At 45.5% G+C, this 25796-nt stretch overlaps 1 protein-coding gene across 1 annotated transcript in view; it reads right to left on the minus strand.

The window, feature by feature from the left end:
- Positions 1-25796, minus strand: part of pdss2 (prenyl (decaprenyl) diphosphate synthase, subunit 2) — a 169497-nt gene that overhangs the window by 35703 nt on the left and 107998 nt on the right. The window contains exon 5 of the mRNA XM_055634987.1: positions 3061-3135. Coding sequence (XP_055490962.1) covers positions 3061-3135 — 75 coding nt within the window. The remainder of the gene's footprint in view (positions 1-3060; positions 3136-25796) is intronic.

Raw genomic sequence — 25796 nt, forward strand, 5'->3', positions numbered from 1 at the left:
CAATGTGCAAAAGGCAATGAGGTAACGAAGAACGGGAGAAGAGGTGGAAAAGGTGCATGTGCAGGAAGGAACTACAGACGCTGGTTTATACTGAAGATAGACACAAAGTGCTGGTGTAACACAGCAGGTCAGGTTGCATCTCTGGAGAAAAGGAATTGATGATGTTTTGGGTCGTAACATTTCTTCAGACTGAAAGAGGGGGGGCGGGGGGGGGGGGGGGAATTAGCACACTTGAGAAAAGGCCAGAACAAATCAGGGCTGGCAACAGATGACCTCAGGAAGGGTGGCACCTATAATGGCCCATTGTTGGCTGGGGAAGGTGTGAAAACAAAATGGATACAAGGATGTGAGCAGCGGAACTGGTAGGATGACCAAGAGATGACCTGTGTGGCAGGTGGGAGTGGACAAAGACATGAGTCAAGAGTGTTTTATTGTCATATGGCCCAGATAGAACAATGACATTCTTACTTGCAGCAGCACAACAGAATATGTAAACATAGTACACTGGAGACAATAAACGATAGACCATAGACAATAGGTGCAGGAGTAGACTATTCGGCCCTTCGAGCCAGCACCATCATTCAATGTGATCATGGCTGATCATCCCCAATCAGTACCCCGTTCCTGCCTTCCCATATCCCCTAACTCTGCTATTTTTAAGAGCCCTATCTAGCTCTCTCTTGAAAGCGTCCAGAGAACCTGCCTCCACCGCCCTCTGAGGCAGAAAATTCCACAGACTCACCACTCTCTGTGAGAAAAAGTGTTCCCTTGTCTCCGTTCTAAATGGCTTTCTCCCTATTCTTAAACTGTGGCCTCTGCAGGAGCAGCACCGGACATTGGAGGACCAGCACCTCATATTCCGTTTGGGGACCTAACCGGGGGCTGAACCACCCCGGGGGCTCCCCTCCTCATGCCCCCATCGTCTCCTCTTCCCTGTGTCTTCTCTTCCAATTTTGTCTTTCTCTTCCTTGCTCGTCTCTCCCCTTTTCTCTCCTCAGCCCCCATTTGCTTCTGGAATCCCCCAACATCGGGAACCTGTTTCCTGCCTCTAGAGTGTCCAAACCCTTAACTACAACCTTATATGTTTCAAGGAGATTCCCTCTCATCCTGCTAAACTCCAGAGTGTACAAGCCCAGCTGCTCCATTCCCTCAGCATATGACAGTTCCGCCATCCCGGGAATTAACCGTGTAAACCTACACTGCACTCCCTCAATAGCAAGAATGTCCTTCCTCCAATACTCCAGGTGTGGTCTCACTAGGGCTCTGTGCAACTGCAGTAGGACCTCTTTGCTGCTATATTCGATTCCTATTGTTATAAAGGCCAACTGTAAATAATATAATGAGAAAAAAAGTTCAGTGTGTGTATATTCACGTTGTGTGTGTGTGTGTGTGTGTGTATGTGAGTAAATACACACTGAACTTTAAAAAAATGTATATATTCTTACACAGGCACACAAACATACATAAACATACAAACAAACAATAATAATGCAATAATATTCTATGTAGTTCAGAGCTATTGGTGGTTGTCGTGTTTAATAGCCTGATGGCTGTTGGGAAGAAGCTGTTCCTGAACCTGGACATTACAGTTTTCAGGCTCCTGTACCTTCTTCCTGGTGGCAGGAGTGAAATGAGAGCGTGGCCAGGACGGTGTGGGTCTCTGATGATGCTGGCTGCCTTTTTGAGGCAGCAACTCCTGTAAGTCCCTTCGATGATGGGGAGATCAGTACCCAAAGAACACAGATGGATGGAAAATATATTTTCCCCTCTCAGCAGATGTGATATTTAATTTGGTTATGCATTTAGAATTATTTGCTTTCCTAGTGGAGAGACTTTGTGTGTGATTATTTAATGGGTTTTTAAGAAAATTTACAATGAATCTTTCACACACAAAGCTGCGAGATCAACTTCCCGATGAATTTGTATCCGATTGTACATAACGACATCAACCCCATTCAATCTTTAAGTTTTATTTTTCCATAAATTATATTTTATTGGAATCATCTATGAATTATAAACTACATTCACAATTGGCACAACGACGTGAAATACAAGTCAAGGAGTGCACACTGAGTAAGCAAGTTATTTAATATCATCTCCCCAACCTGCATTTGAACGCACAACTGACTTTAGTTTTGTTTAGGGAAACAGCGCGGTAAACAGGCCCTTCGGCCCACTGAATCTGTGGCGACCAGCGATCCCCGCGTATTAACACCACCCTACACACACTAGGGACAATTTCACATTTGTTTAGAGATACAGTGAGGAAACAGGCCCTCGGGCACACCGAGTCCACACCAGCCAGCAATCCCCGCACATCAACACTATCCTCCACTTGGGACAATTTACAAATTGACACCACGCCAATTAACCTACAAACCTGTGCGTCTTTGGAGTATGGGTGGAAACTAAAGTTCTCGGAAAGGCAGCCAGCATCATCGGAGACCCACACCACCCTGGCCATGCTCTCATTTCACTCCCGCCATTGGGAAGAAGGTACAGAAGCCTAAAAACTGTAATGTTCAGGTTCAGGAGTAGCTTCTTCTAGACAACCGTCAGGCTATTAAGCAGCACATCCTCCAAATAAGCTAGGCACTACATAGACGGGTGATAGACACAAAATGTTGGAGTAGCTCAGTGGGACAGGCAACATCTGTGGAAAAAAGGAGCATGTGACGTTTCGGGTCTGGACTCTTATTCAGACTGAGAGTCAGGGGAGAGGAAACTAGAGGTTTGAAAAGGTACAGAACAAATCAGAGCCGGCACCGATGATCAACAAGCCAACAATGGTCCATTGTTCCTTCTCTCCAGAGATGTTGCCTCACCCGCTGAGTTACTCCAGCATTTTGTGTCTACTTTCGATTTAAACCAGCATCTGCAGTTCTTTCTTACACAAGGTTTCAACGGGTATGGCCAAACGCAGGCAGGTGGGACTGGTGGAGATGCAGCTCAGTCGGCAAGGACAAGTTGGGTTGAAGGACCTGTTTCCGTGCTGTGTGGCTCCGTATCATACACAACATTCCTCAAATAGTTGCAAAAGAAATTGAACAAAAAAATTACCTCATCAAGTCCAGAATTTTCGTAATAAACACCTTGAACTAAGTCTCCAATTGCACTTGATACAAGCTCCACAACCTGCAGAAAGAAACAAGGACACCATTTAGTCTCACGAAGGCAGTCTCTTTCACTCAATGAAATTCTACATATTCTGGCTTATTTGTACATGACAATCAGAATCCACTGTACATACTCCACTTCCTCCAAACCATACGATACGATAGAACTTTATCTAGTTTAGTTTAGTTTAGAGATACAGCATGGAAACAGGCCCTTCTGCCCACCGAGTCCGCGCCGACCAGCAATCCCCGCACACTGACACTATCCTACACACACTAGGGACAGTTTTTACATTGACTAAGTCAATTAACCTTACAAACCTGTACGTCTTTGGAGTGTGGGAGGAAACTGAAGATCTCGGAGAAACCCCACGCAGGTCACGGGGAGAACGTACAAACTCCGTACAGACAGTACCCATAGTCGGGATTGAACCCGGGTCTCCGGCGCTGCATTCGCTGTAAGGCAGCAACTCTACCCCTGCCCCACCGTGACCGCCCAGGATTTATCCCAGGAGGGAAATTAATCCCATCAATCATATCTTACATTGTTTTCATTCAAAACCCTGGTAGTTAAGTCCCCTAAGCCGCATTGTTCAAAAGATTAACAATTGCGAAGAGCGCCTCACACAAAGTGAATTACTCTATAAAATTACTACATGATATGATCAATTTTACTCCTTCCTTAATTTCAGAGAGTACAACTAGTAATAGAATGTGCCAACTTACGAACAGATTGAATTCATATTATTTATCTTGAGAAATCAGTCATAAAGTGATAACAGTGTGGAAACAGGCCGTTCGGCCCAACTTGCCCACACCGGCCAACAATGTCCAGCTACAATAGTCCCACTTGCCTGCACTTCATCCATATCCCTCCAAACCTGTCCTATCCATGTACCTGTCTGTTCCTTAAATGTTGCTATAGTCCCAGTCTCAACTACCTCCTCTGGCAGCTTGTTTCATACACCCACCACCTATGTGTGAAAAAGTTACCCCTCGGATTCCTATTAAATCTTTTCCCCTTCACCTTGAACCCATGTCCTCTGGTCCTCGATTGTCCTCTGGGCAAGACTATCTATTCCTCTCATGATTGTGTACAGTTACATTAATAGAAAAGATTTAGAGGTTTAAAGGTTTAGGTTTAAAAGCTTATGGGCCAAATGCAAGCAAATGGGACTAGTTTAAATGGGGCATCGTGATGGGCATGGACGAGATGGGCTGAAGGGCCTGTTTTCGTGCTGCACGACTATACATAATTCCGAAAACAAAACTGAGCTCTTATTAATAAGGATTTTAAACAGTTGAATTTGCATCACATCAATACCGATCAAGTAGATTTGTTAACTAATCATGCCTTGTGCATATTTCTTTTGAACTTAGTTTTGCCATTTGATGCACATACTGTATTGTTGCTGGGAAAACAATCTGGTAGTATCATGTCACAGAATATGCAAGTGATTTTTTTTAGTGACTTTAATGCCTTTTTACATATAAACAAGGTTCAAGTCATGGTCATGGGGGACATAGAGCATAGAAGCAGGCACTTTGGCCCAACTTGCCCATGCCGACCAATATGCCCCACCTACGTTAGTCCTACCTGCCCACATTTGGCCATTATCCCTCTCAAGCTGGAAACAACGAACTGCACATGCTGGTTCATACAAAAGGACAATAAACAGTAACTCAGTGCGTCAGACAGCAACTCTGGAGAACATGGAGAGGTGATGTTTCGGTTCGAGGCCCTTCTTCAGACTCTTCTTCAGTCTGAACTTTAGACTGTAGAGATACAGAGCAGAATCAGGTTCTTCAGCCCGTCGAGTCCACGCCAACCACCAATCACCCCGTACACTAGCACTGTCCGTCACACTAGGGACCCTTTACAATTTTACCAAAGCAAATTAACATAAAACCTGTACTTCTTTGGAGTGTTGTGAGGAATCCGGAACACCTGGAGAATATCCGAGCTGTCACAGGGAGAAAGTACAGACCCCCTGCAGACAGCACCCATTGTGCTGAACTATTGAACCCGGGTCTCTGGCGCTGTATACAGCAACTCTACCGCTGTACCGCCCCAAACGGTCTGGAAGAAGGGTTGCCATCGGCAAGTTGGGCTGAAGGGCCTGATTCCATGCTGTATGACTGTGACTCCCTGATCTGAAGAAGGATCCCGACTTGAATCGTCGTTTATCCATGTTCTCCGGAGAAGCTGCCTGACCCGCTCCCTGCTTCCCTTTAAACCTCTTCTTGCAAACAAACGATACACATCTTTTACCAGCAACCTGGTCCGTTCAGTTTAAACAAAAATACTGCATTGTGCAGTGCAAAAACAGCAAGTGTTATAATTAAAAGCAGAAATATTAATTGCGCAACAAATTGACGTCAACCAGCACCCCTGCCAGCAACTCTGCGCCGATCCTTTATATATTTTTTAAACTCTTTCTCCCTTGAATCCAGAAGGTTTAAGTTTAGAGTCCAGAGTAAACACAGTTCTTAATCAGTCATGTTGCCCTTTGAGTAACCAGATCCTTGAGGAAATATAGTAGCAACATGAGATGCTGCTGTAACTCAAGGACAATGCCCCTACAGTGTTACCAGATGTGTTGTGTTATTTAACATGGGAATAGAGAAAATGCAGGTTTTTTTGGAAAGTATCAGATAAGCCCCATTCCCAAATCCGAACAGATTGAGTATCGCCAACAGGTCTATGAAGAACAGTAACCCAACTCCCAGCCAAGGATCGTGTTACAGTTCATACAGGCTACATCCCAAGATTCCACTGATGGCTGAGATACATAATACAAATCAATCAGTCGCAAAAATGTTATGGTTTGTGAAACGGTCTGTGCCGAGAGACTGGCAGAGTAACAGCCAGTGGTAATACGAAGAGGAATTCGCGAAGACACCAAGTCCTGTTCTAAATGTCAAAGTGATAGCATGAACTTCTAACAATGCACTGAGCTGTGGATAACTAGCTATTTTCTGCCTTCGCTGTAACACGAGACGCCACACAGTGCAAGCTGAGACCTTGTCCTCCTTCAGCAAAGATTCTGGCCAGCGTGAGAGAAGCCAACTTTACAAAGAAAAAACTAAAGAACAAGGAAATGAAATTATACGAAAACAAGATCAACAGAAGTAAAATTGTAGATTTTATCACTTAGCTTGTCATTTGTGTCGTGGCAGAACAATTGAGAATTTAATTACAATACGTTATAAATTATAAATACGCTCTTACCAAACTCCCAAGAGTTTAGAGATACAACGTGGAAACAGGCCCTTCGGCCCACCGAGTCCATTCCGACCAGCGATCACCCGTCACCACGTACACCAGCACAATCCTTTTAGAATCTTTACCGGAGCCAATTACCCTATACGTCTTTGGAGGGTGGGAGGAAACCAGAGCACCTGGAGAAAACCCACGCGGTCACAGGGAGAACGTACAAACTCCGTACAGCCAACATCCATAGTCAGGATCGAACCGGGGTCTCTGGCGCTGTGAGGCAGCAACTCTAACGCTGTACCACTGTGCCACCACAAGGACCTAATCAGATCTATAACCTAATCAAGCATTTTATTGCAGGAAGTATTACAAAACTTTGAACAAATCTAGTCTGAAACCTTAATTGAATATGAAGATTTTGACTTACATTTATTTCAAAGTTTGCATCCCAAAAGTTAGCACTGGCAATATTTCCCTCATGCTGAATGGAGTAGTTTAGGATTACTAACACAGGTCTTGTTTTGAGAGAAGGGTTGCAGGTGTCAGCAGTTACACGACTAATCCTCAGAGGATTTCCCTTTGCTTTTAACAAACTACATATTTTCCACAACTTCACCTTGTCAATGCACAAATGACAGTCGATGAATTAATGTCAGAACACCGCAAAGGATCAAAGACGTCAAAAATTATTTCATACTAAAAATGGTTACATAATAGCCTCACTCCTTTTCCATTTAATTAGCTTCCACCTGTCCCTGAACATTGCCAATATGCCAATCTTATTAGGCTCTTGAGCTGGGCATGATTTATTCTTTGCCAATATCTCCCACTTCGAGATAACAGCTGCAGCACGGTGGCACAGCGGTACAGTTGCTGCCTTACAGTGCTTACAGCGCCAGAGACCCGGGTTCGATCCTGGCGACAGGTGCTGTCTATACAGCGTTTGTACATTCACCCTGTGACCTGCGTGGGTTTTCTCCAAGAACTTTGGTTTCCTCCCACACTCCAAAGAGGTGCAGGTTCGTAGGTTCATTGGCTTGGTATAAATGTAAAAAATGTCCCTGGTGTAGGATAGTGTTAATGTGCGGGGATCGCTGGTCGGTACGGACTCGCTGGGCCAACGGGCCTGTTTCCACGTTGTATCTCTAAACTAAACTAACGATGACCCATACACATTTAATCCTACAAACTGGGGACAATTTACAGAGGCCCATTAAACCTACAAACCTGCACGTCTTTGGGTTGTGGGAGGAAACCAGAGCACCAGGTGAAAACCCATGCGGTCCCAGGGAGAACGTGCAAACTCCACACAGACATCAACCGGGGTCAGCATTGAACCCGGGTCTCTGGTGCTGTTAGCAGCCATTTTGCCGCTGCACCATTGTGTCATGCAGAGTGTGTTAACTACAAAACGATTTTTTCCCCAACAAATATTTTACTTTTTTCCAAATCTCTTTGTTGAATAGAGGGATACAGATTATGCCCAGGCAGAGAAGAATGCGCATTGTGTTTGGTACGGACATTGCAAGCCAAAGGACCTGTTCTTGTGTTGTACTGTTTAGTTTAGAGATATAGCATGGAAACAGGTCCATTGACTTACGCCAACCATCAATCACTAGTTCCATGTTATCCCACTTTCCCATCCATTGCCTACACGCTAGGGGCGATTTACAGAGGGCCAGTGAACCACCAAACCCTGCACGTCTTTGGAGTGTGGGAGGAAACCAAAGATCCCGGAGAAAACCCAGGCAAGTCACGGGGAGAACGTACAAACTGCGTACAGACAGCACCCGTGGTGATGATCGAACCCGAGTCTCTGGCGCTGCAAGCGTTGTGGGGCAGCAATTCTACCACTGCTCCCCAGTGCCACTCACAAGAGAGAGACTGCACCTGCTATAACAAACCAGGTGACCATGCAGGAGAAGGCCACCAGCAATTTCAAGACAATAAAACACCTCCCCATAAATCTTGTCCACACGACAACAGCAAAGAGGCAGTCCAGAGGGACAACAATTCAAAGGCCAAAGCTTCAGAAAGTGTTGCAATAAATCACTTTATTCGGGGGGGGGGGGGGGGGGGGGGGGGGGGGGGAAGGAAAGGTTTTGTTATTTACTGTTAACTCAATAACCTTCTACCCTTCAGGAATTCAGTCCATTTCTCTCTAAAAATAAAGATTGGAAGAGCAGGGAAGATGTCAGTCAAAATCCTTTCCAATGCCATTCAAGGAAAGGTTTAAAAGGAACCTAAAGGGCAACCTTCTTCAGACAGATGGTGCTGGGTGTATGGAATGAGGTGCCAGAGGAGTTAGTTGAAGCCAGGTGCTTGTTTAGTTTAGTTTAGTTTAAAGATACATTGAAGAAACAGGTCCTTCGGCCCACCGAGTCCGCACCGACCAGCGATCCCCGCACACTAACACTATCCTACACACACAAGGGACAATTTTACATTCATACCAAGTCAATTAACCTACAAACCTGTATGTCTTTGGAGTGTGGGAGGAAACTAGAGATCCCGGAGAAAACCCACGCAGGTCACAGGGAGAATGTACAAACTCCGCACAGACAGCATCCGTAGTCAGGATCAAACCCTGGTCCCTGGCGCTGTAAGGCAGCAACTCTACCATTACGCCACTGTGCCGCACAAAAACAATATTTAAAAGACATTTGGACAGGTATATGGATAGGAAAGATTTAGAGGGATATTGGATAAACGCCAGTAACTGGGACTAGCTAAGATGGAGCAACTTGGCCGGCATAGGCAAATTGGAAGAGGAAGGGCCTGTTTCCACACTGTATTACTCTAAAACATCCAAACATGATCTTGAAATTTGCTCTTACTTTCATGTTTTATGTGATGAGCACATTTATACTTGGAACATAACATGACTAATGAAGAGATGAAGTACTTTCCTCCAAAACATCCAAAAAGATTCATATTCCATTTAATAAGTTAATGGAATGTTGGCCTTCATAACAAGAGGATTTCAGTATAGGAGTAAAGAGGTTCTTCTGCAGTTGTATAGGGCTCTGGTGAGTATTGTGTACAGTTTTGGTCTCCTAATTTGAGGAAGGACACCCTTGTGATTGAGGCAGTGCAGCGTAGGTTCACGAGATTGATCCCTGGGATAGCGGGACTGTCATATGAGGAAAGATTGAAAAGACTAGGCTTGTATTCACTGGAGTTTAGAAGGATGAGGGGATATCTTATAGAAACATATAAAATTATAAATGGACTGGACAAGCTAGATGCAGGAAAAATGTTCCCAATGTTGGGCGAGTCCAGAACCAGGGGCCACAGTCTTAGAATTAAAGGTGAGGTCATTTAAGACTGAGGTGAGAAAAAACTTTTTCACCCAGAGAGTTGTGAATTTATGGAATTCTTAGATAGAGCTCTAGGGGCTAGTGGAGTCCTTAGATAGAGCTCTAGGGGCTAGTGGAGTCAAGGGATATGGGGAGAAGGCAGGCACGGGTTATTGATAGGGGACGATCAGCCATGATCACAATGAATGGCTCGAAGGGCCGAATGACCTCCTCCTGCACCTATTTTCTATGTTTCTATGTAGTAGAGTCACAGGGAACTACAGATGCTGGAACTTTGTCAAAACACAAAGTGCTGGAGGAACTCAGCCGGTCATGCGGAATCTGTGGAGGGAATATGGGCAGCATGGTTCCGCACCGCCGGTGTTGCTGCCTCACGGCACCGGAGATTGGGTTTAATCCTAACGATGGGTGATGCCTGTACGGAGTTTGTACGCTCTCCCCGTGACTGCGTAGTTTTTATCCGGGTGCTCCGGTTTCCTCCCACAATCCAAAGACCTAGTTTGTAGGTTAATTGGTTTGGGTAAAAAACTGTCCCTAGTGTGTAGGATAGTACTAGTGTATGGGGTGGTCGCTGGTTGGCGCGGACTCGGTGGTTTGAAGGACACGTTTCCGCACTGTATCTCTAAAGTTAAAAGAATGCATAGGTGATGTTTCGGGCTGTGCTTTGCATGATTTTGCAATAATTCCGTTGTTGTTTGATAATGTGGTGAAATGGGACTAGCTTAGAATGGGTATCTTGGATGAGTTCGGCCGAAGTCAGTGTTTCCTTGTTCTATGACTCTCAATCATATTTTATTTCCACTTGCGCAAAGACTCTCAAATTTACTGCAGCAGTGGCGATAAAAACTGGTGATTTGGTAAAAGTAAAAACTAGAACTAATAAGGCAGGTGGGACTAGTGTAGATGGGGCATATTGGGCCAAAGGGCCGGTTTCCACACTGTATTGGGCCGAAGGGCCAGTCTCCACACTGTGTGACTACAATGTAGAATAAATGTGGTTTATGTGTAGGAAGGAACTGCAGATGTTGGTTAACACCGAAGATAGACACAAAATGCTGGAGTACCTCAGCGGGTCAGGCAGCATCTCTAGAGAAAAGGAATAGGTGGCATGGTTGTGCAGCGGTAGAATTGCTGTCCTACAGCGCCAGAGATCCAGGTTCGATCCTGACGTGGGTTTTCTCCGGGTGCTCCAGTTTCCTCCCACACTCCAAAGACGTACAGGTTTGTAGGTTAATTGGCTTGGTATAATTATAAATTGCCCCTTACCCAACAGTGGCTGAATGGGAGACGCCAGAGGGTAATGGTGGATGGCTGTTTATCGGGTTGGAGGCAGGTGACTAGTGGGGTGCCTCAGGGATCTGTGTTGGGTCCTTTGTTGTTTGTCATGTACATCAATGATCTGGATGAAGGTGTGGTAAATTGGATTAGTAAGTATGCAGATGATACCAAGATAGGGGGTGTTGTGGATAATGAAGAGGATTTCCAAAGTCTACAGAGTGATTTAGGCCATTTGGAAAAATGGGCTGAAAGATGGCAGATGGAGTTTAATGCTGATAAATGTGAGGTGCTACACCTTGGCAGGACAAATCAAAATAGGACGTACATGGTAAATGGTAGGGAATTGCAGAATACAGTTGAACAGAGGGATCTGGGTATAACCGTGCATAGTTCCTTGAAGGTGGAATCTCATATAGATAGGGTGGTAAAGAAAGCTTTTGGTATGCTAGCCTTTATAAATCAGAGCATTGAGTATAGAAGCTGGGATGTAATGTTAAAATTGTACAAGGCATTGGTGAGGCCAAATCTGGAGTATGGTGTACAATTTTGGTCGCCAAATTATAGGAAGGATGTCAACAAAATAGAGAGAGTACAGAGGAGATTTACTAGAATGTTGCCTGGGTTTCAACAACTAAGTTACAGAGATAGGTTGAATAAGTTAGGTCTTTATTCTCTGGAGCGCAGAAGGTTAAGGGGGGACCTGATAGAGGTCTTTAAAATGATGAGAGGGATAGACAGAGTTGATGTGGACAAGCTTTTCCCTTTGAGAATAGGGAAGATTCAAACAAGAGGACATGACTTCAGAATTAAGGGACAGAAGTTTAGGGGTAATATGAGGGGGAACTTCTTTACGCAGAGAGTGGTGGCGGTGTGGAATGAGCTCCCAGTGGAAGTGGTGGAGGCAGGTTCATTGGTATCATTTACAAATAAATTGGATAGGCATATGGATGAGAAGGGAATGGAGGGTTATGGTACGAGTGCAGGCAGGTGGGACTAAGGGGAAAAAAATTTGTTCGGCATGGACTTGTAGGGCCGAGATGGCCTGTTTCCGTGCTGTAATTGTTATATGGTTATATGGTTAGTGCATGTAGGATAGTGTTATGCCCCTGTCCCACTTAGGAAACCTGAATGGAAACCCTCTGGAGACTTTGCGCCCCACCCAAGGTTTCCGTGCGGTTCCCGGAGTTTGCAAATGGTTGCCGGAGGTTGCAGGTAGTGGAGATTGACAAAAACCTCTGGGAACCGCATGGAAACCTTGGGTGGGGCACAAAGTCTCCAGAGGTTTCCGTTCTGGTTTCTTAAGTGGGACAGGGGCATTAGTGGGTGGCGATCACTGGTGCGAACTCGGTGGGCCGAGGGGCCCGTTTCCGTACTGTATCGTTAAACAAAACTAAATGTGGCGTTTTGGGTCGACAGCCTTTTCAGACTTTGCTGACTGTGTTATTAACACAAGCCGAGAAATGACAGCTCTACTACATTAACAGCGTTCTGTTATAGTAATTTAAAATATAAGAGAACTTGAGCAGTGTGCAAAAGCTCTTTCAGTTTCCGGCCTAGCACGTTGATTGGGATACACCAACAGGGGCAACCATGTGCTTTCTAGAGGATGACAGAAAGTCATTAATAACACTTGGAGAAAGGAACACAAGGTTGGTTCTCACTCTGTCATCCGAGCAACTCTATTATAGCTCAATTTCCTGCCACTGAAATAATAAAGCAAAATTAAACGGAAAAAATAATAGCCAGAGTGGGTATTTTGACATGGAAAAGCACTTACCATGTGTTATTTCATTAAAATATATGTAAAGGTGAAACTAAACTGCACGGATGGTAAAGGAATTTGTTTAAATAGTTTGTGGCTGCCTAAACTGAGAAAATTAGTACATAAGTTATAGGAGCAGAATTCGTCCATTCAGCCCATCAAGTCTACTCCACCATTCAATCATTGATCTATCTTTCTCTCTCACCCCCATTCTCCTGCCTTCTCCCCATAAACCCTGCCACCATTACTATTCAAGGACCTGTTAATCTGTACTTAACAATACGCAATGACTTGGCCTCCACAGCCGTCTGTGGCAATGAATTCCACAGATTCACCACCCTCTGACTAAAGAAATTGCTCCTCATCTGCTTTCAAAGGGTAGTCCTTTTATTCTGAGGCTATGACCTCTGGTCTTAGGCTCTCCCACCAGTGGAAACATCCTCTCCACATCCACTCTATCCAGACCTTTCACTATTTCCCCTCTCAGCCTTCTAAACTCCAGCAAGCACAGGCTCAGTGCCGTCAAAAGCTCATCATAGGTTAATCCAATCATTCATAAGATCATGAAAAAGGGTTTTGGCCTGAAACGTTGCCTATTTCCTTCGCCCCATAGATGTTGCTGCACCCGCTAAGTTTCTCCAGCTTTTTTGTGTACATTCATAAGATCATAATTGATAGAGGGTGAATTAGGCCATTCGGCCCATCAAGTCTACTACACCATTCAATCATGGCTGATCTATCTCTCCCTCCTAACCTCATTCTCCTGCCTTCCCCCTATAACCTGACACCTTGGGATTCTGATTGCTGGGATAATTCTTGTAAACCTCCCCTGGGCTCACCAAGGCCAGCACATCCTTCCTCAGATATTGGGCCCCAAACTGCTTACAATACTCCAGATGTGGTCTGGCCAGCGCCTTATAGAACCTCTCCATTACATCCCTGTCTTTATATTCTAGTCCTCTCGAAATAAATCTTTCCATAAATCAAAAAATCAATCAATATCCTATTTACAAAAGCCTACAGTTCATTCACAGAAGGACAAAAAGTTCTTCAGTGCATATTAGTGCAAAGCCAAACGACCATCTTGTGACTGGAACTGATCTGTAGCGGTATTTAACCCAATTACCCCATGTCAATTAACGATTGGCATAGATTGTATCTAATTTGGGGGCATGTGTCCAAACAGAGCTTGGCCCTGCGCATGCAAAATATCTAAAGAAAATGCAGCACATCCTCCCACAAGTCTGCTAATGATGCTGGAAGAGAGGCAAGGAAGGGAAGGCTGGTGCAGCGGTAGAGTTGCTGCCTTACGGCGCCAGAGACCCGGGTCCGATCCGGACTACGGGTGCTGTCGGTATGGAGTGTGTATATTCTCTCCGTGACCTGCGTGGGTTTTCTCTGGGTGCTCCGGTTTCCGCCCACACTCCAAAGAGGTTTGTAGGCTAATTGGCCTTGGTAAAATGGTAAATTCTCCCCCTAGTGTGTAGGACAGTGTTAATGTGCGGGGATCGTTGGTCAGCGAGGACTCGGGGGGACGAAGGGTCTGTTTCCGCACTGTATCTCTAAACTAAGTTGAACTGAAGGATGACTGGAATCATCAACAAGACACAAAGTGCTGGAGGAACACAGCAGGTCAGGCAGCGTCCATGGAGGAAATGGACAGGCGACGTTTCAGGTCAGGGCCCTTCTTCAGTCCAAAGCTGCCTCTGCAATAATATCTGGCACCTCACTTTTTTTAATACAAATCAAAAAAGGATAATTGACGTTGGGAACCCTTAAATGATACCTCTGTCCTGTCAGAAGACGAAGATTAATTGCTTTCCTGTGAGTTGGAGCTGCAAATCCATCAGCAATGAAAGATGGAAGTTTAGAGTGGGGGAAAATACACCACAGTTCCTTCCACATCACCGCTCCAGCTCCCAGCTCCCTTGAATGGAGGTGTGTAACCAGATTAAAAAGTTCTGCATTCATCATCATTCTGGAAGGGAAGTTAGTCAGCTTCTGATCCTATCAAAATGTGATTGCCACAAGTCTAATCTATCTAAGTAATAAAAATGTAGAACAATTAAATGTTAGAATCAACTCCCCCCCAGATTCCATCACTTACCTATACATCATGGTGATGAACAGTGGATTACTTCTGAAAGTGCAGTCAGTATGTTGTCAACACAATATCCAGGGATGTATATGGTGAAGCTGCAGCAACCTGGGTTAAATCCTGACCTAGGTGGAGTTTCCACCATCTCGCCATGATAGCAGAGGCTTTCTTCCAAATCAAAGTTTCCCCTCGAATCCAAGGATATGGGGACCGGACTTTAGACTTTTTCTTTTTCCTTTGTAAACTGAGCCAAAATATGTCGACTTTGCATTTGTGGGTTGTGCAAAAGATTTCCACCGTGCTGGAACAATTGAGGCTGATAAGTTTCACTACACTTTCAAAAGTAATCCACTAATAAGTCTGAAGAAGGGTCTCAACCCAAAACGTCACCTATTCCTTCGCTCCATGGATGATCAGCCATGATCATATTGAATGGCGGTGCAGGCTTGAAGGGTCGAATGGCCTACTCCTGCACTTATTTTCTATGTATCTATGGTTCCATAGATGCTGCCTCTCCCGCTGAGTTTCTCCAGCATTTTTGTCTACCACTGATTTTCTTTATCCTTTGACAACATCCTCGACCGAACTGTGCATGTTATATCCCTGCAAATTTGGCGATGAATTAGTTTCAAATGTTGTGAAAATTTCCTATTAAAGTGAGCTTCTACAATTAATATGTCAGCTACTTTTTATTGGGATGCATTACAGCGTGGTTTGGGAACAGCTCCACCCAAGACCCAAAGAAATTGCAGAGAATTGTGGACACAGCCCAGACCATCACACAAAACCAACCTCTCTTCCATTGAGAGGCACAAAAAGCTGGAGCAACTCAGCAGGTTAGGCAGCATCTCTGGAAAAAGGGAATAGGCAACGTTTCAAATCGGGACACTTCTTCAGACTGAGAGGATAGGACATTGATTCCATTTACACTTCACACTGCCTCAGCCTGCGATGAACATGGGCCAATTTACTTCTCAGTCAGTCTGTAGGGTGGCACGGTGGTGCAGCATTAGATCTACTGCCTCACAGCGCCAGAGACCCGGGTTCGATCCTGACTACGGGTGCAGTCTGTACGAAGTTTGTACATTCTCCCCGCGTACTCTATTATACTTGAGTTTAAACATTGTAAATGTGTATGGAATATCTGATCTGCTTGGACAGCATGCAAAATAAAGCTTTTCACTGTAGCTCAGTTCACATGACAATAACAAACCTAAACTTTTTTATAGACCAATTTTGGTATCGCTCTCAAGCATACCATGTAAACACATATTAATAATGTGCCTTTTTAGACTTTGTGAAATGGTTTGACGCAATTTTACTTAATTTTAGTTCACAAGTTCTAGGAGCAGCATTAGGCCATTCGGCCCATCAAGTCTTCTCCGCCATTCAATCATGGCTGAACTGCCTTTCCCTCTCAATCCCATTCTCCTGCATTCGTCCCATAACCCATGACACCCGTACTAATCAAGAATCTGCCAATCGCCACCTTAAAAATATCCATTGACTTGGCCTCCACAGCCGCCTGTGGCAATGAATTCCACAGATTCACCACCCTCTGACTAAAGGAATTCCTCCGCATCTCATTTCTAAAGGTACGCCCTTTAATTCTGAGGCTGTGCCCTCTGGTCCTGGACTCTCCCCACTAGTGGAAACATCCTCGTCACATCCACACCGTCTATTGAATTCTACATCACCTACACCTCAAAATGTGATTTCAGCTGCACAATCACCATTGTCCTCTGCAAAACTGAATGAAGTTCTTTTTTTAATAAAAAAAAGATCTGCGCACACTATTACAAGAAACGAGATCCGAATTGGTAGCTGTAATTTAAGCTTTGGGTTCTGAAGACATAAACTGCTCAGGTTTCACTTTTGCACTTTAGGACATCTGAAGAGCTTGATTGGGTTACGGTAATGTAAAACCACAGTGTGATTCACAGGGCGCTGTCCTCTCCAATAATGACATCAGTAAGGGCCGCAATATCCATCCCACTGCCACTCAGGCAATTCCCGCAAGAAATTGCAGCGAACTGTGGACGTGGTGCCCAGACAACTCACACCAGCCAACCTGCCTTCCATCGACTCCATTTATACCTCACGCTGCCTCGGCAAGGCCAGCAGCATAATGAAGGACGAGTCGCACCCTGGCCACTGTCCCTCTTCTCCCCTTTCCCATCAGGCTAAAGGTATAGAAGTGTGAAAACGCACACCACCAGATTCAGGGACAGTTTCTTCCCAGCTGTTATCAGGCAACTGAACCATCCTACCACAACCAGAGAGCAGTCCTGAACTATTATCTACCTCATTGGAGACCCTCGGACTATCTTTGATTGGACTTTACTGGCTTTACCTTATTAAACAGTACTTCCTTATCATGTATCTGTACACGGTGAATGGGTCAATTGTAATCATGTATTGTAATCATGTATTGTCTTTCTGCTGACTGGATCGCACACAACAAAAGCTTTTCACTGAACCTCGGTACACGTGACAATAAACTAAACTGAACTGAAAAAGGGACAGTTTCTTCACAGCAGTTATCAAGGAACTGAACCATCCTTCTGCAACTGGAGAGCAGTTCTGAACTACTATCTACCTCATTGGTGACCCTCGGACTATCTTTGATTGGACTTTACTGGCTTTACTTGGCACTAAACGTTATTCCCTTATCGTGTATCTGTACACGGTGAATGGATCAATTGTAATCATGGATTGTGATCGTGTAATCATGTATTGTCTTTCCGCTGACTGAATAGCACGCTACATAAGCATTTCACTGTACCTCAGTAAGCGTGAAAATAAATGAAAACTGATTTCCAGCATGTGCCATCCTGCACTTTCAGCTCACAACTATGAGCGCACTGCAATTCATTTGAGTTAAAAATCCATTTAAGACAGAGTTTTGTATGGAAACAGGTCCTTCTGTTCACTGGGTCCACGCCGGCCACCAATCACTCTTTTACACCAGTTTAGTTTTAGTTTTTATACAGATACAAAATGCAGGAATAACTCAGTGAGTCAGGCAGCATTTCTGGAGAAAAGGAATAGGTGACTGCATCTGCAGTTCCTCCCTACAGATTAGTTTTAGTTAAGTTTTGTTTATTTGTGTCACGTGTACCAATGTACAGTGAAAAGCTTTTGTTTGTGTGCTATCTAGTCAAAGAAAAGATTATAGACGAATACAATCCAGCTGCCCAAAGTGCACAGATAAGGGATAAAAGGTACAACATTTACATAGAAACATGGAAATAGGTGCAGGAGGAGGCCATTCGGCCCTTCGAGCCAGCACTGCCATTCGTTGTGATCATGGCTGATCGTCCCCTAACAATAACTCGTGCCTGCCCTCTCCCCATATCCCTTGACTCCACTAGCCCCTACAGCTCTATCTAACTCTCTCTTAAATCCATCCAGTGATTTGGCCTCCACTGCCCTCTGTGGCAGGGAATTCCACAAATTCACAACTCTCTGGGTGAAAATGTTTTTTCTCACCTCAGTCTTAAATGACCTCCACTTTATTCTAAGACTGTGGCCCCTGGTTCTGGACTCGCCCAACATTGGGAGCATTTTTCCTACATCTAGCTTGTCCAGTCCTTTTATAATTTTATATGTTTCTATAAGATCCCCGTCATCCTCCTAAACTCCAGTGAATACAAGCCTAGTCTTTTCAATCTTTCCTCATATGACAGTCTCGCCATCCCAGGGATCAATCTCGTGAACCTACGCTGCACTGCTTTAATCACAAGGATGTCCTTCCTCAAATTAGGAGACCAAAACTGTACACAATACTCCAGATGTGGTCTCACCAGAGCCCTATACAACTGCAGAACCTCTTTACTCCTATACTGAAATCCTCTTGTTATGAAGACTAACATTCCATTAGGTTTCTTCACTGCCTGCTGTACCTGTAAGCCAACTTTCAGTGACCGATGTACAAGGACACCCAGGTCTCGCTGCACCTCCCCCTTACCTAACCTAACCCCATTGAGATAATAATCTGCCCCCTTGTTTTTGCTGCCAAAGTGGATAACCTCACTTTTATCTATATTATACTGCATCTGCCACGCATTTGCCCACTCACTCAACCTGTCCAGGTCACCCTGCAACCTCTTAATATCCGCTTCACAGTTCACACTGGCACCCAGCTTAGTGTCATCCGTAAACTTGCTAGTGTTGTTCCTAATTCCCTCTTCCGGTGCAAGATACAACATTGAAGTCCAATAAAAGTCTGATTAAAGATAGTTCAATGGTCTCCAATCCACTCACTACACAATAAGGACAATTTTACAGAGGTCAACTATTCCAGAGAGTTCGAAGTCTGAAGAGGGGTTCTGACCTGAAACGTCAGTTCCAGAGACAATGACTGGAAGATCCGTTTTTGTTATCGTACTGCGTAAGTCCGATCTACTCCTCCCTGCCTCCCCGTAGTAATGACAATGGAAATGTTTGAAATCGCCATTTCACAATCTTCTTTCAAATTATTTCCTTCAACTAACTTGTTCTGGAATGTTCTAGGATGTTAAAATCCCTGTCAATAGACAATAATAGGCAATAGGTGCAGGAGTAGGTCATTCGGCCCTTCGAGCCAGCACCGCCATTCAATGTGATCATGGCTGATCCAGTGATTTCCAACTAGGGTCAAGGAAGGAGCGTTCACGTCGCGGCCCTGCTTCCACTAATCTTTCCACCACCACACACAAGAAACATAGAAACATAGAAAATAGGTGCAGGAGTAGGCCATTCGGCCCTTCGAGCCTGCACCGCCATTCAATATGATCATGGCTGATCATCCAACTCAGTATCCCGTACCTGCCTTCTCTCCATACCCTCTGATCCCCTTAGCCACAAGGGCCACATCTAACTCCCTCTTAAATATAGCCAATGAACTGGCCTCGACTACCCTCTGTGGCAGAGAGTTCCAGAGATTCACCACTCTGTGTGAAAAAAGTTCTTCTCATCTCGGTTTTAAAGGATTTCCCCCTTATCCTTAAGCTGTGACCCCTTGTCCTGGACTTCCCCAACATCGGGAGCAATCTTCCTGCATCTAGCCTGTCCAAACCCTTAAGAATTTTGTAAGTTTCTATAAGATCCCCTCTCAATCTCCTAAATTCTAGAGAGTATAAACCAAGTCTATCCAGTCTTTCTTCATAAGACAGTCCTGACATCCCAGGAATCAGTCTGGTGAACCGTCTCTGTACTCCCTCTAGAAGCACAAGAAGCGACAAGTCAGACACCATTGTATGCAGATGCCGAGATGTGTGTTTGGCTCTGGCAGAACAACTTCTAATCTTGTGTGAGGACTCGATATGAAGAAGACTTTCAACTAGAAAAGTGCAACATACTGACATGGACAGAGAATTGGGGTCCCGACCCAAAAGGTCACCCATCCATGTTCTCCAGAGACGCTGCCTGACCCGCTGAGTTATCCCGGCATTTTATCGGACAGAGAGCTGGTTGGTAAATAGAATTCCTAAAGTGGGAATGACGGAATCCACGGCAGGTTCGCACGGAGCAATGGTGTGTTGCAGGGATCAGAGCTTTGGCCCGGGCTCAGCTGGCTATTCATGCATCAACAGTTTGACAGAGAACCCAAAAGTCTTTACCCGATCCTAATTCTTACATTATTAAGGGGCTTTTTGAACCTTTTAGTCCAATAACGGCCTCATAGCAGAAGTGTCCACGTCGCGGGGCTGGGAACTGGAAGTATCCCGAGCTAATTCTGCTACCACCATCATCTACTGCACCAAGTAATAATAATAATAATAATAACTTTATTTATAAAGCGCTTTTAGACAACATCAGTTACCACAAAGTGCTGTACATGGGAAGTCAACAAAAAGTTATTACAAACTACTAAAACCATTAAGACGACAGGACTATAAAAACAGTAAAAATTAAAAGACATTAAAAGCACTAAAACAGGAACAAAGTCTCAGCCAGTGTCGAAAGCCAGTGAATAAAAGTGAGTTTTTAGGGAGGATTTAAAGATGGACAGTGAAGGGGCCTGTCTGATCTGCAGCGGCAAGGTGTTCCAGAGTGCCGGGGCAGCAACAGAAAAGGCTCTATCCCCTCTGAGCTTCCGCTTAGACCTTGGTACCTCAAGGAGCAGCTGATCCGCTGACCTGAGGCACCGGGCAGGAGCATATAGGTGGAGCAGCTCAGAGAGGTAAGGCGGGGCGAGGCCATTCAATGATTTAAAAACAAATAAAAGAATTTTAAAATGAACTCGAAAGTGCACTGGGAGCCAGTGAAGGGAGGCCAAAATTGGCGTAATGTGCTCCCTCTTTCGAGTTCCGGTTAAAAGGCGAGCGGCAGCATTTGGACCAACTGGAGACGAGCCAACGAAGCTCGTGAGACTCCAGAGTAGAGTGCGTTACAGTAATCCAGCCGAGATGAAATAAAGGCATGGATTACTGTTTCAAAATGCCGCCGCTCGAGAATGGGCTTCACCTTTCTTAGGTGAAAGAAGCTGGACTTAACCACTGCGCCTATTTGTTTATCTAATATAAAATCACCGTCCATCATAAAACCCAGGTTTAAAACTGTTGGCTTTACGAACACTGCCAGTGGACCCAAGTCAACAGAGGGAGGTTCACGGCAGCCATTAGGTCCGAACAAAATCACTTCTGTCTTTTTTTAGTTAAGTCCCAGAAAGTTTAAGGCCATCCAGGACTTAATGTCCTCAAAACAAGACAGAAGTGATTTTAGGGAATAATTATCTTCTTTCCTGTGTGGCATACACAACTGGCTATCATCCGCTTAAAAGTGAAAGGAGATGCCATGCCTTCTTAAAATTGAGCCCAGTGGAAGTAGATAAAGGGAGAAAAGCAGGGGCCCTAAAATTGAGCCCTGTGGAACCCCATATGCCAAGGGAGCAGAGGAGGATTCAAGGCCACCAAGGCTTACACGCATGGTTCTATCTGCTAGATAGGACCTGAACCATCCCAGGGCACTGCCACAGATGCCTACTTGTTGCTGTAATCGGGAAATTAATATTCCATGGTCCACAGTGTCGAAGGCAGCAGATAGGTCCAGCAAGACAAGAACCACATAATTACCGGAGTCGTTTGCCAGGAGGATGTCATTAGAGACCCTTAGCAAAGCCGACTCTGTGCTATGCATAGCCTTGAAGCCAGACTGAAAGACCTCCCGGATGTTGTGCTCATCCAGGAAGAGTTTCAGCTGAGCATAAACTACTTTCTCCATGATTTTCGAGATAAATGGCAGCTTGGAGATTGGCCTAAAATTGGCCAGGACAGTCTGGTCCAGGCCAGGTTTCTTGAGTAGTGGTTGCATTACAGCATGTTTAAATTTTACGGGGACAACCCCAGAAGACAAGCTACTGTTTATGATGGCGAGGACCGACTGCCCTATGCTCGGGAAGACCTCTTTAAAAAGAAGAGGAGGGACAGCATCACATGGGGAGCCCGGCGGCTTGATATGGGTAACCACATCCTCTAGACCCGACAGCGTCAGGGGAACAAACTTATCAAATGCCACCAGGGAAGGGGCCAGAACAGGAGATGGCTCCCACTGATTGTCCTTGGAAGCTTGTAGGTTAATTGGCTTGGTAAATGCAAAAATTGTCCCTAGTGTGTGTAGGATAGTGTTAATATGCGGGGATCGCTGGTCGGCACGGACCCGGTGGGCCGAAGGGCCTGTTTCTGCGCTGTGTCTCTAAACTAAACTAAGTAAATTTCTATTGTATCGTATCGTATGGTTTAGAGGAAGTGGAGTATGTACAGTGGATTCTGATTGTCATGTACAAATGTACAGACTGCCTTCGTGAGACTGCCTTCTCTGTATCTCTAAACTAAAAGTATCTCTAAAATTAATTGCACAGGCACTTACTGTACATAATAGACAAATTGCTTTAACTCACTGTTACAGAAACAATTCTTTAAGCCCACTGCTTTATTTCTGAGTTGCCATCTTGGTAGTCTCGGTAGCAGTGCACTAAGCCGTTGCATACGGCCATTTCCAGTCGGCTAGCTGTTCTCACAGATGCTCCCACGTGGTCTCTGTGTGGGATCTCCCGCAAGGTTCATCCGACTTTAGACTATAGAGTACCAGCACGGAAACAGGCCCTTCGGCCCACCGAGTCCGCGCCGACCAGCGATCCCTGCACGCCAGCATTACCCTACACACTAGGGAACATTTAACTTTTTTTTTGTCGATTTACCTACCAACCCGTCTTTGGAGTGTGGGGGAAAACCGAGCACCCAGACAAAACCCACGGGGTCACGGGGAGAAGGTACAAGCTCCGTACCGACAGGACCCGCAGTCAAGATGCAACCCGGGTCTCTGGCCCGGTAAGCCAGCAACTCTATCGCTACGCCACCGTGCCGCCACAAGTCACAAGGGAATGAAATTAAACAAAAACAAGAAGTAAATTATAGATTTTATCACACAGTTCGTAACTGTCAGAATTAGCATTGGCCATATAAATATAAAATAAATATAGAATAATCGAGAATTTAATTACAATACATTCTAAATATGGGCATGCCTAACTCAGTCACAGCTTAAGGATAAGGGGGAAATCCTTTAAAACCGAGATGAGAAGAATTTTTTTCACGCAGAGAGTGGTGAATCTCTGGAACTCTCTGCCACAGAGGGTAGTTGAGGCACAGTTCATTGGCTATATTTAAGAGGGAGTTAGATGTGGCCCTTGTGGCTAAGGGGATCAGAGGGTATGGAGAGAAGGCAGGTACGGGATACTGAGTTGGATGATCAGCCATGATCATATTGAATGGCGGTGCAGGCTCGAAGGGCCGAATGGCCTACTCCTGCACCTAATTTTTATGTTTCTATGTTTCTATGTTTACCAAGCACACAAGACTTTAGAGATACAGTGTGGAAATAACCTCAAGAGTCAAGAGTCAAGGTCAAGAGTCAATTTAATTGTCATTTGGACCCCTGGAGGTCCAAACGAAATGCCGTTTCTGCAGCCATACATTACACACAAATAGACCCCAGACACAACATAATTACATTTAACATAAACATCCATCACATAGTTGTGATGGAAGGCCAAATAAACTTCTCTCTCCACTGCACTCTCCCCCCCCCCCCCCCCGATGTCAAAGTCATAGCCCCCGGCTGGCGATGGCGATTGTCCCGCGGCCATTAAAGCCACGCCGGGTGGTGCGAGGTCGCACACCGGGTCTTGATGTTGGAGCCCCCGGTGTGCGCTCGCAGAGTCCGCGGCCATTCCAGCCGCGCGGGGCAGTGGTGTCAGGCCCCGCTCCAGGAGCTCTTCGACCCCGCAACTCGGGCGGGAGAAGTCGCCGCCGCAGAAGCCCCGAAAAGCGGTCTCCCCCCAGGGAGCCGTGGGCTCCCGGCGCCGTCGTCCACAGACCTGTAGAGAGCCTCCGACTCTCCGGCAGCAGCAGCAGCAGCAGCAACAGCATCAGCAGCAGCAGCGCTCCTCCACCGCTCCGGACTCGGCCAGCTCCGCGACGGCAACGGTGAGTCGACACCTGAGTCCCCGGTCTCTTCCTGTTGGAGGCCGCTCCTCGTTACGGCCTCAACGACGACTGAGACCCGACGAGAAAAGGTCGGGTCTCCAGTGCAGGGAGAGATTCAAAAAGTTTTCCCGCCCCCACCCCCCCACACACACACCCCAACATAAAATAACAAACACTACATAAAAACACAGACAAAAATAATAAAAACGCGGACAGGCTGCAGAGGCCGCTGCTGGCCAGAGCCGCGCCGCCTACCGGAGCCTACCTTTTCAGCCCACTGAGTCCACGCTGACCAGGGATCACTCTGTACACTGGCACTATCCTACACGCACTTGGGACAATTTACAATTTACAGAAGCCAATGAACATACAAACCAGTGCGTCTCTGGAGTGTTGGAGGAAACTGGAACACCCGGAGAAAACCCACGCAGGTCACGGGGAGAACGTACAAACTCCGTACAGGCTGCACCCATAGTCAGGATCGAACCCGAGGGTCTCTGGCGCTGCAAGGCAGCAACTCTACCGCTGTGCCACTGTGCCGTTATGCCACATCTAACTTATGCAAGGGTCCTGGGAGCGTCTATCTATTTTCCCCTGTGGTTATGAAGGACGGAGAGAGAAATTTGTAATTTAGTTGAACTGGTTCTGCATTACGTGACCTAATTATGTGCAATAATAAAAAGATGAAGCACATGGAAAACCAGGACTGTAAAAAATCTAGAAAGGGCACACAGCGAAATTCTCTGTGAGTACTTAGAATACCTAATGTGGAGCGGCTTGGGAAAGTTACCTTTGATTCGGAAGCACAAGAGAAACGTCAACTTCCATTACAAATCACGAACAAGGTTTTACAATGTGCAGCTGTCCTTTCTCCAAACCCAAAAACAAAAATGCAAAGGACCATAAAATCTGAAACATTAATGTCTCTTTTCAACAGATGCTGTCTGACCAACTGATTGATTCCAGCAATTTAATGCTTTTATTGCAGGTTCCCTGCACCTGCAGCCTCTTCTCTGGATCCAATCGAGTTCAGTTTAGTTTAGTGATACAGCGTGGAAACAGACTATTCAGCCCACCAAGTCCATGCCGACCAACAATCACCCGTGCACTACCACTATCCTACACACGAGGGGAAATTTATGATTCACCGAAGCTAATTAACCCACAAACCTGGATGTCTTTGGAGTGTGGGAGGAAGCGGGAGCACCCAGGAAAAAACCACACTGTCACAATAGACAATAGACAACAGGTGCCGGAGTAGGCCATTCGGCCCTTCGAGCCAGCACTGCCATTTAATGTGATCATGGCTGATCATCACCAATCAGTACCCCGTTCCTGCTTTCTCCCTATATCCCCTGACTCCGCTATCTTTAAGAGCCTTATCTAGCTCTCTCTTGAAAGTGTCCAGGGATCAGCCATGATCATATTGAATGGCGGTGCAGGCTCGAAGGGCCGAATGGCCTACTCATGCACCTATTTTCTATGTTTCTATGCAACCGGCCTCCACTGCTCTCTGAGGCAGAGAATTCCACAGA

This window comes from Leucoraja erinacea, chromosome 5 (assembly GCF_028641065.1).
Source record: "Leucoraja erinacea ecotype New England chromosome 5, Leri_hhj_1, whole genome shotgun sequence".
NCBI classification, from domain to species: Eukaryota; Metazoa; Chordata; class Chondrichthyes; order Rajiformes; family Rajidae; genus Leucoraja; species Leucoraja erinaceus.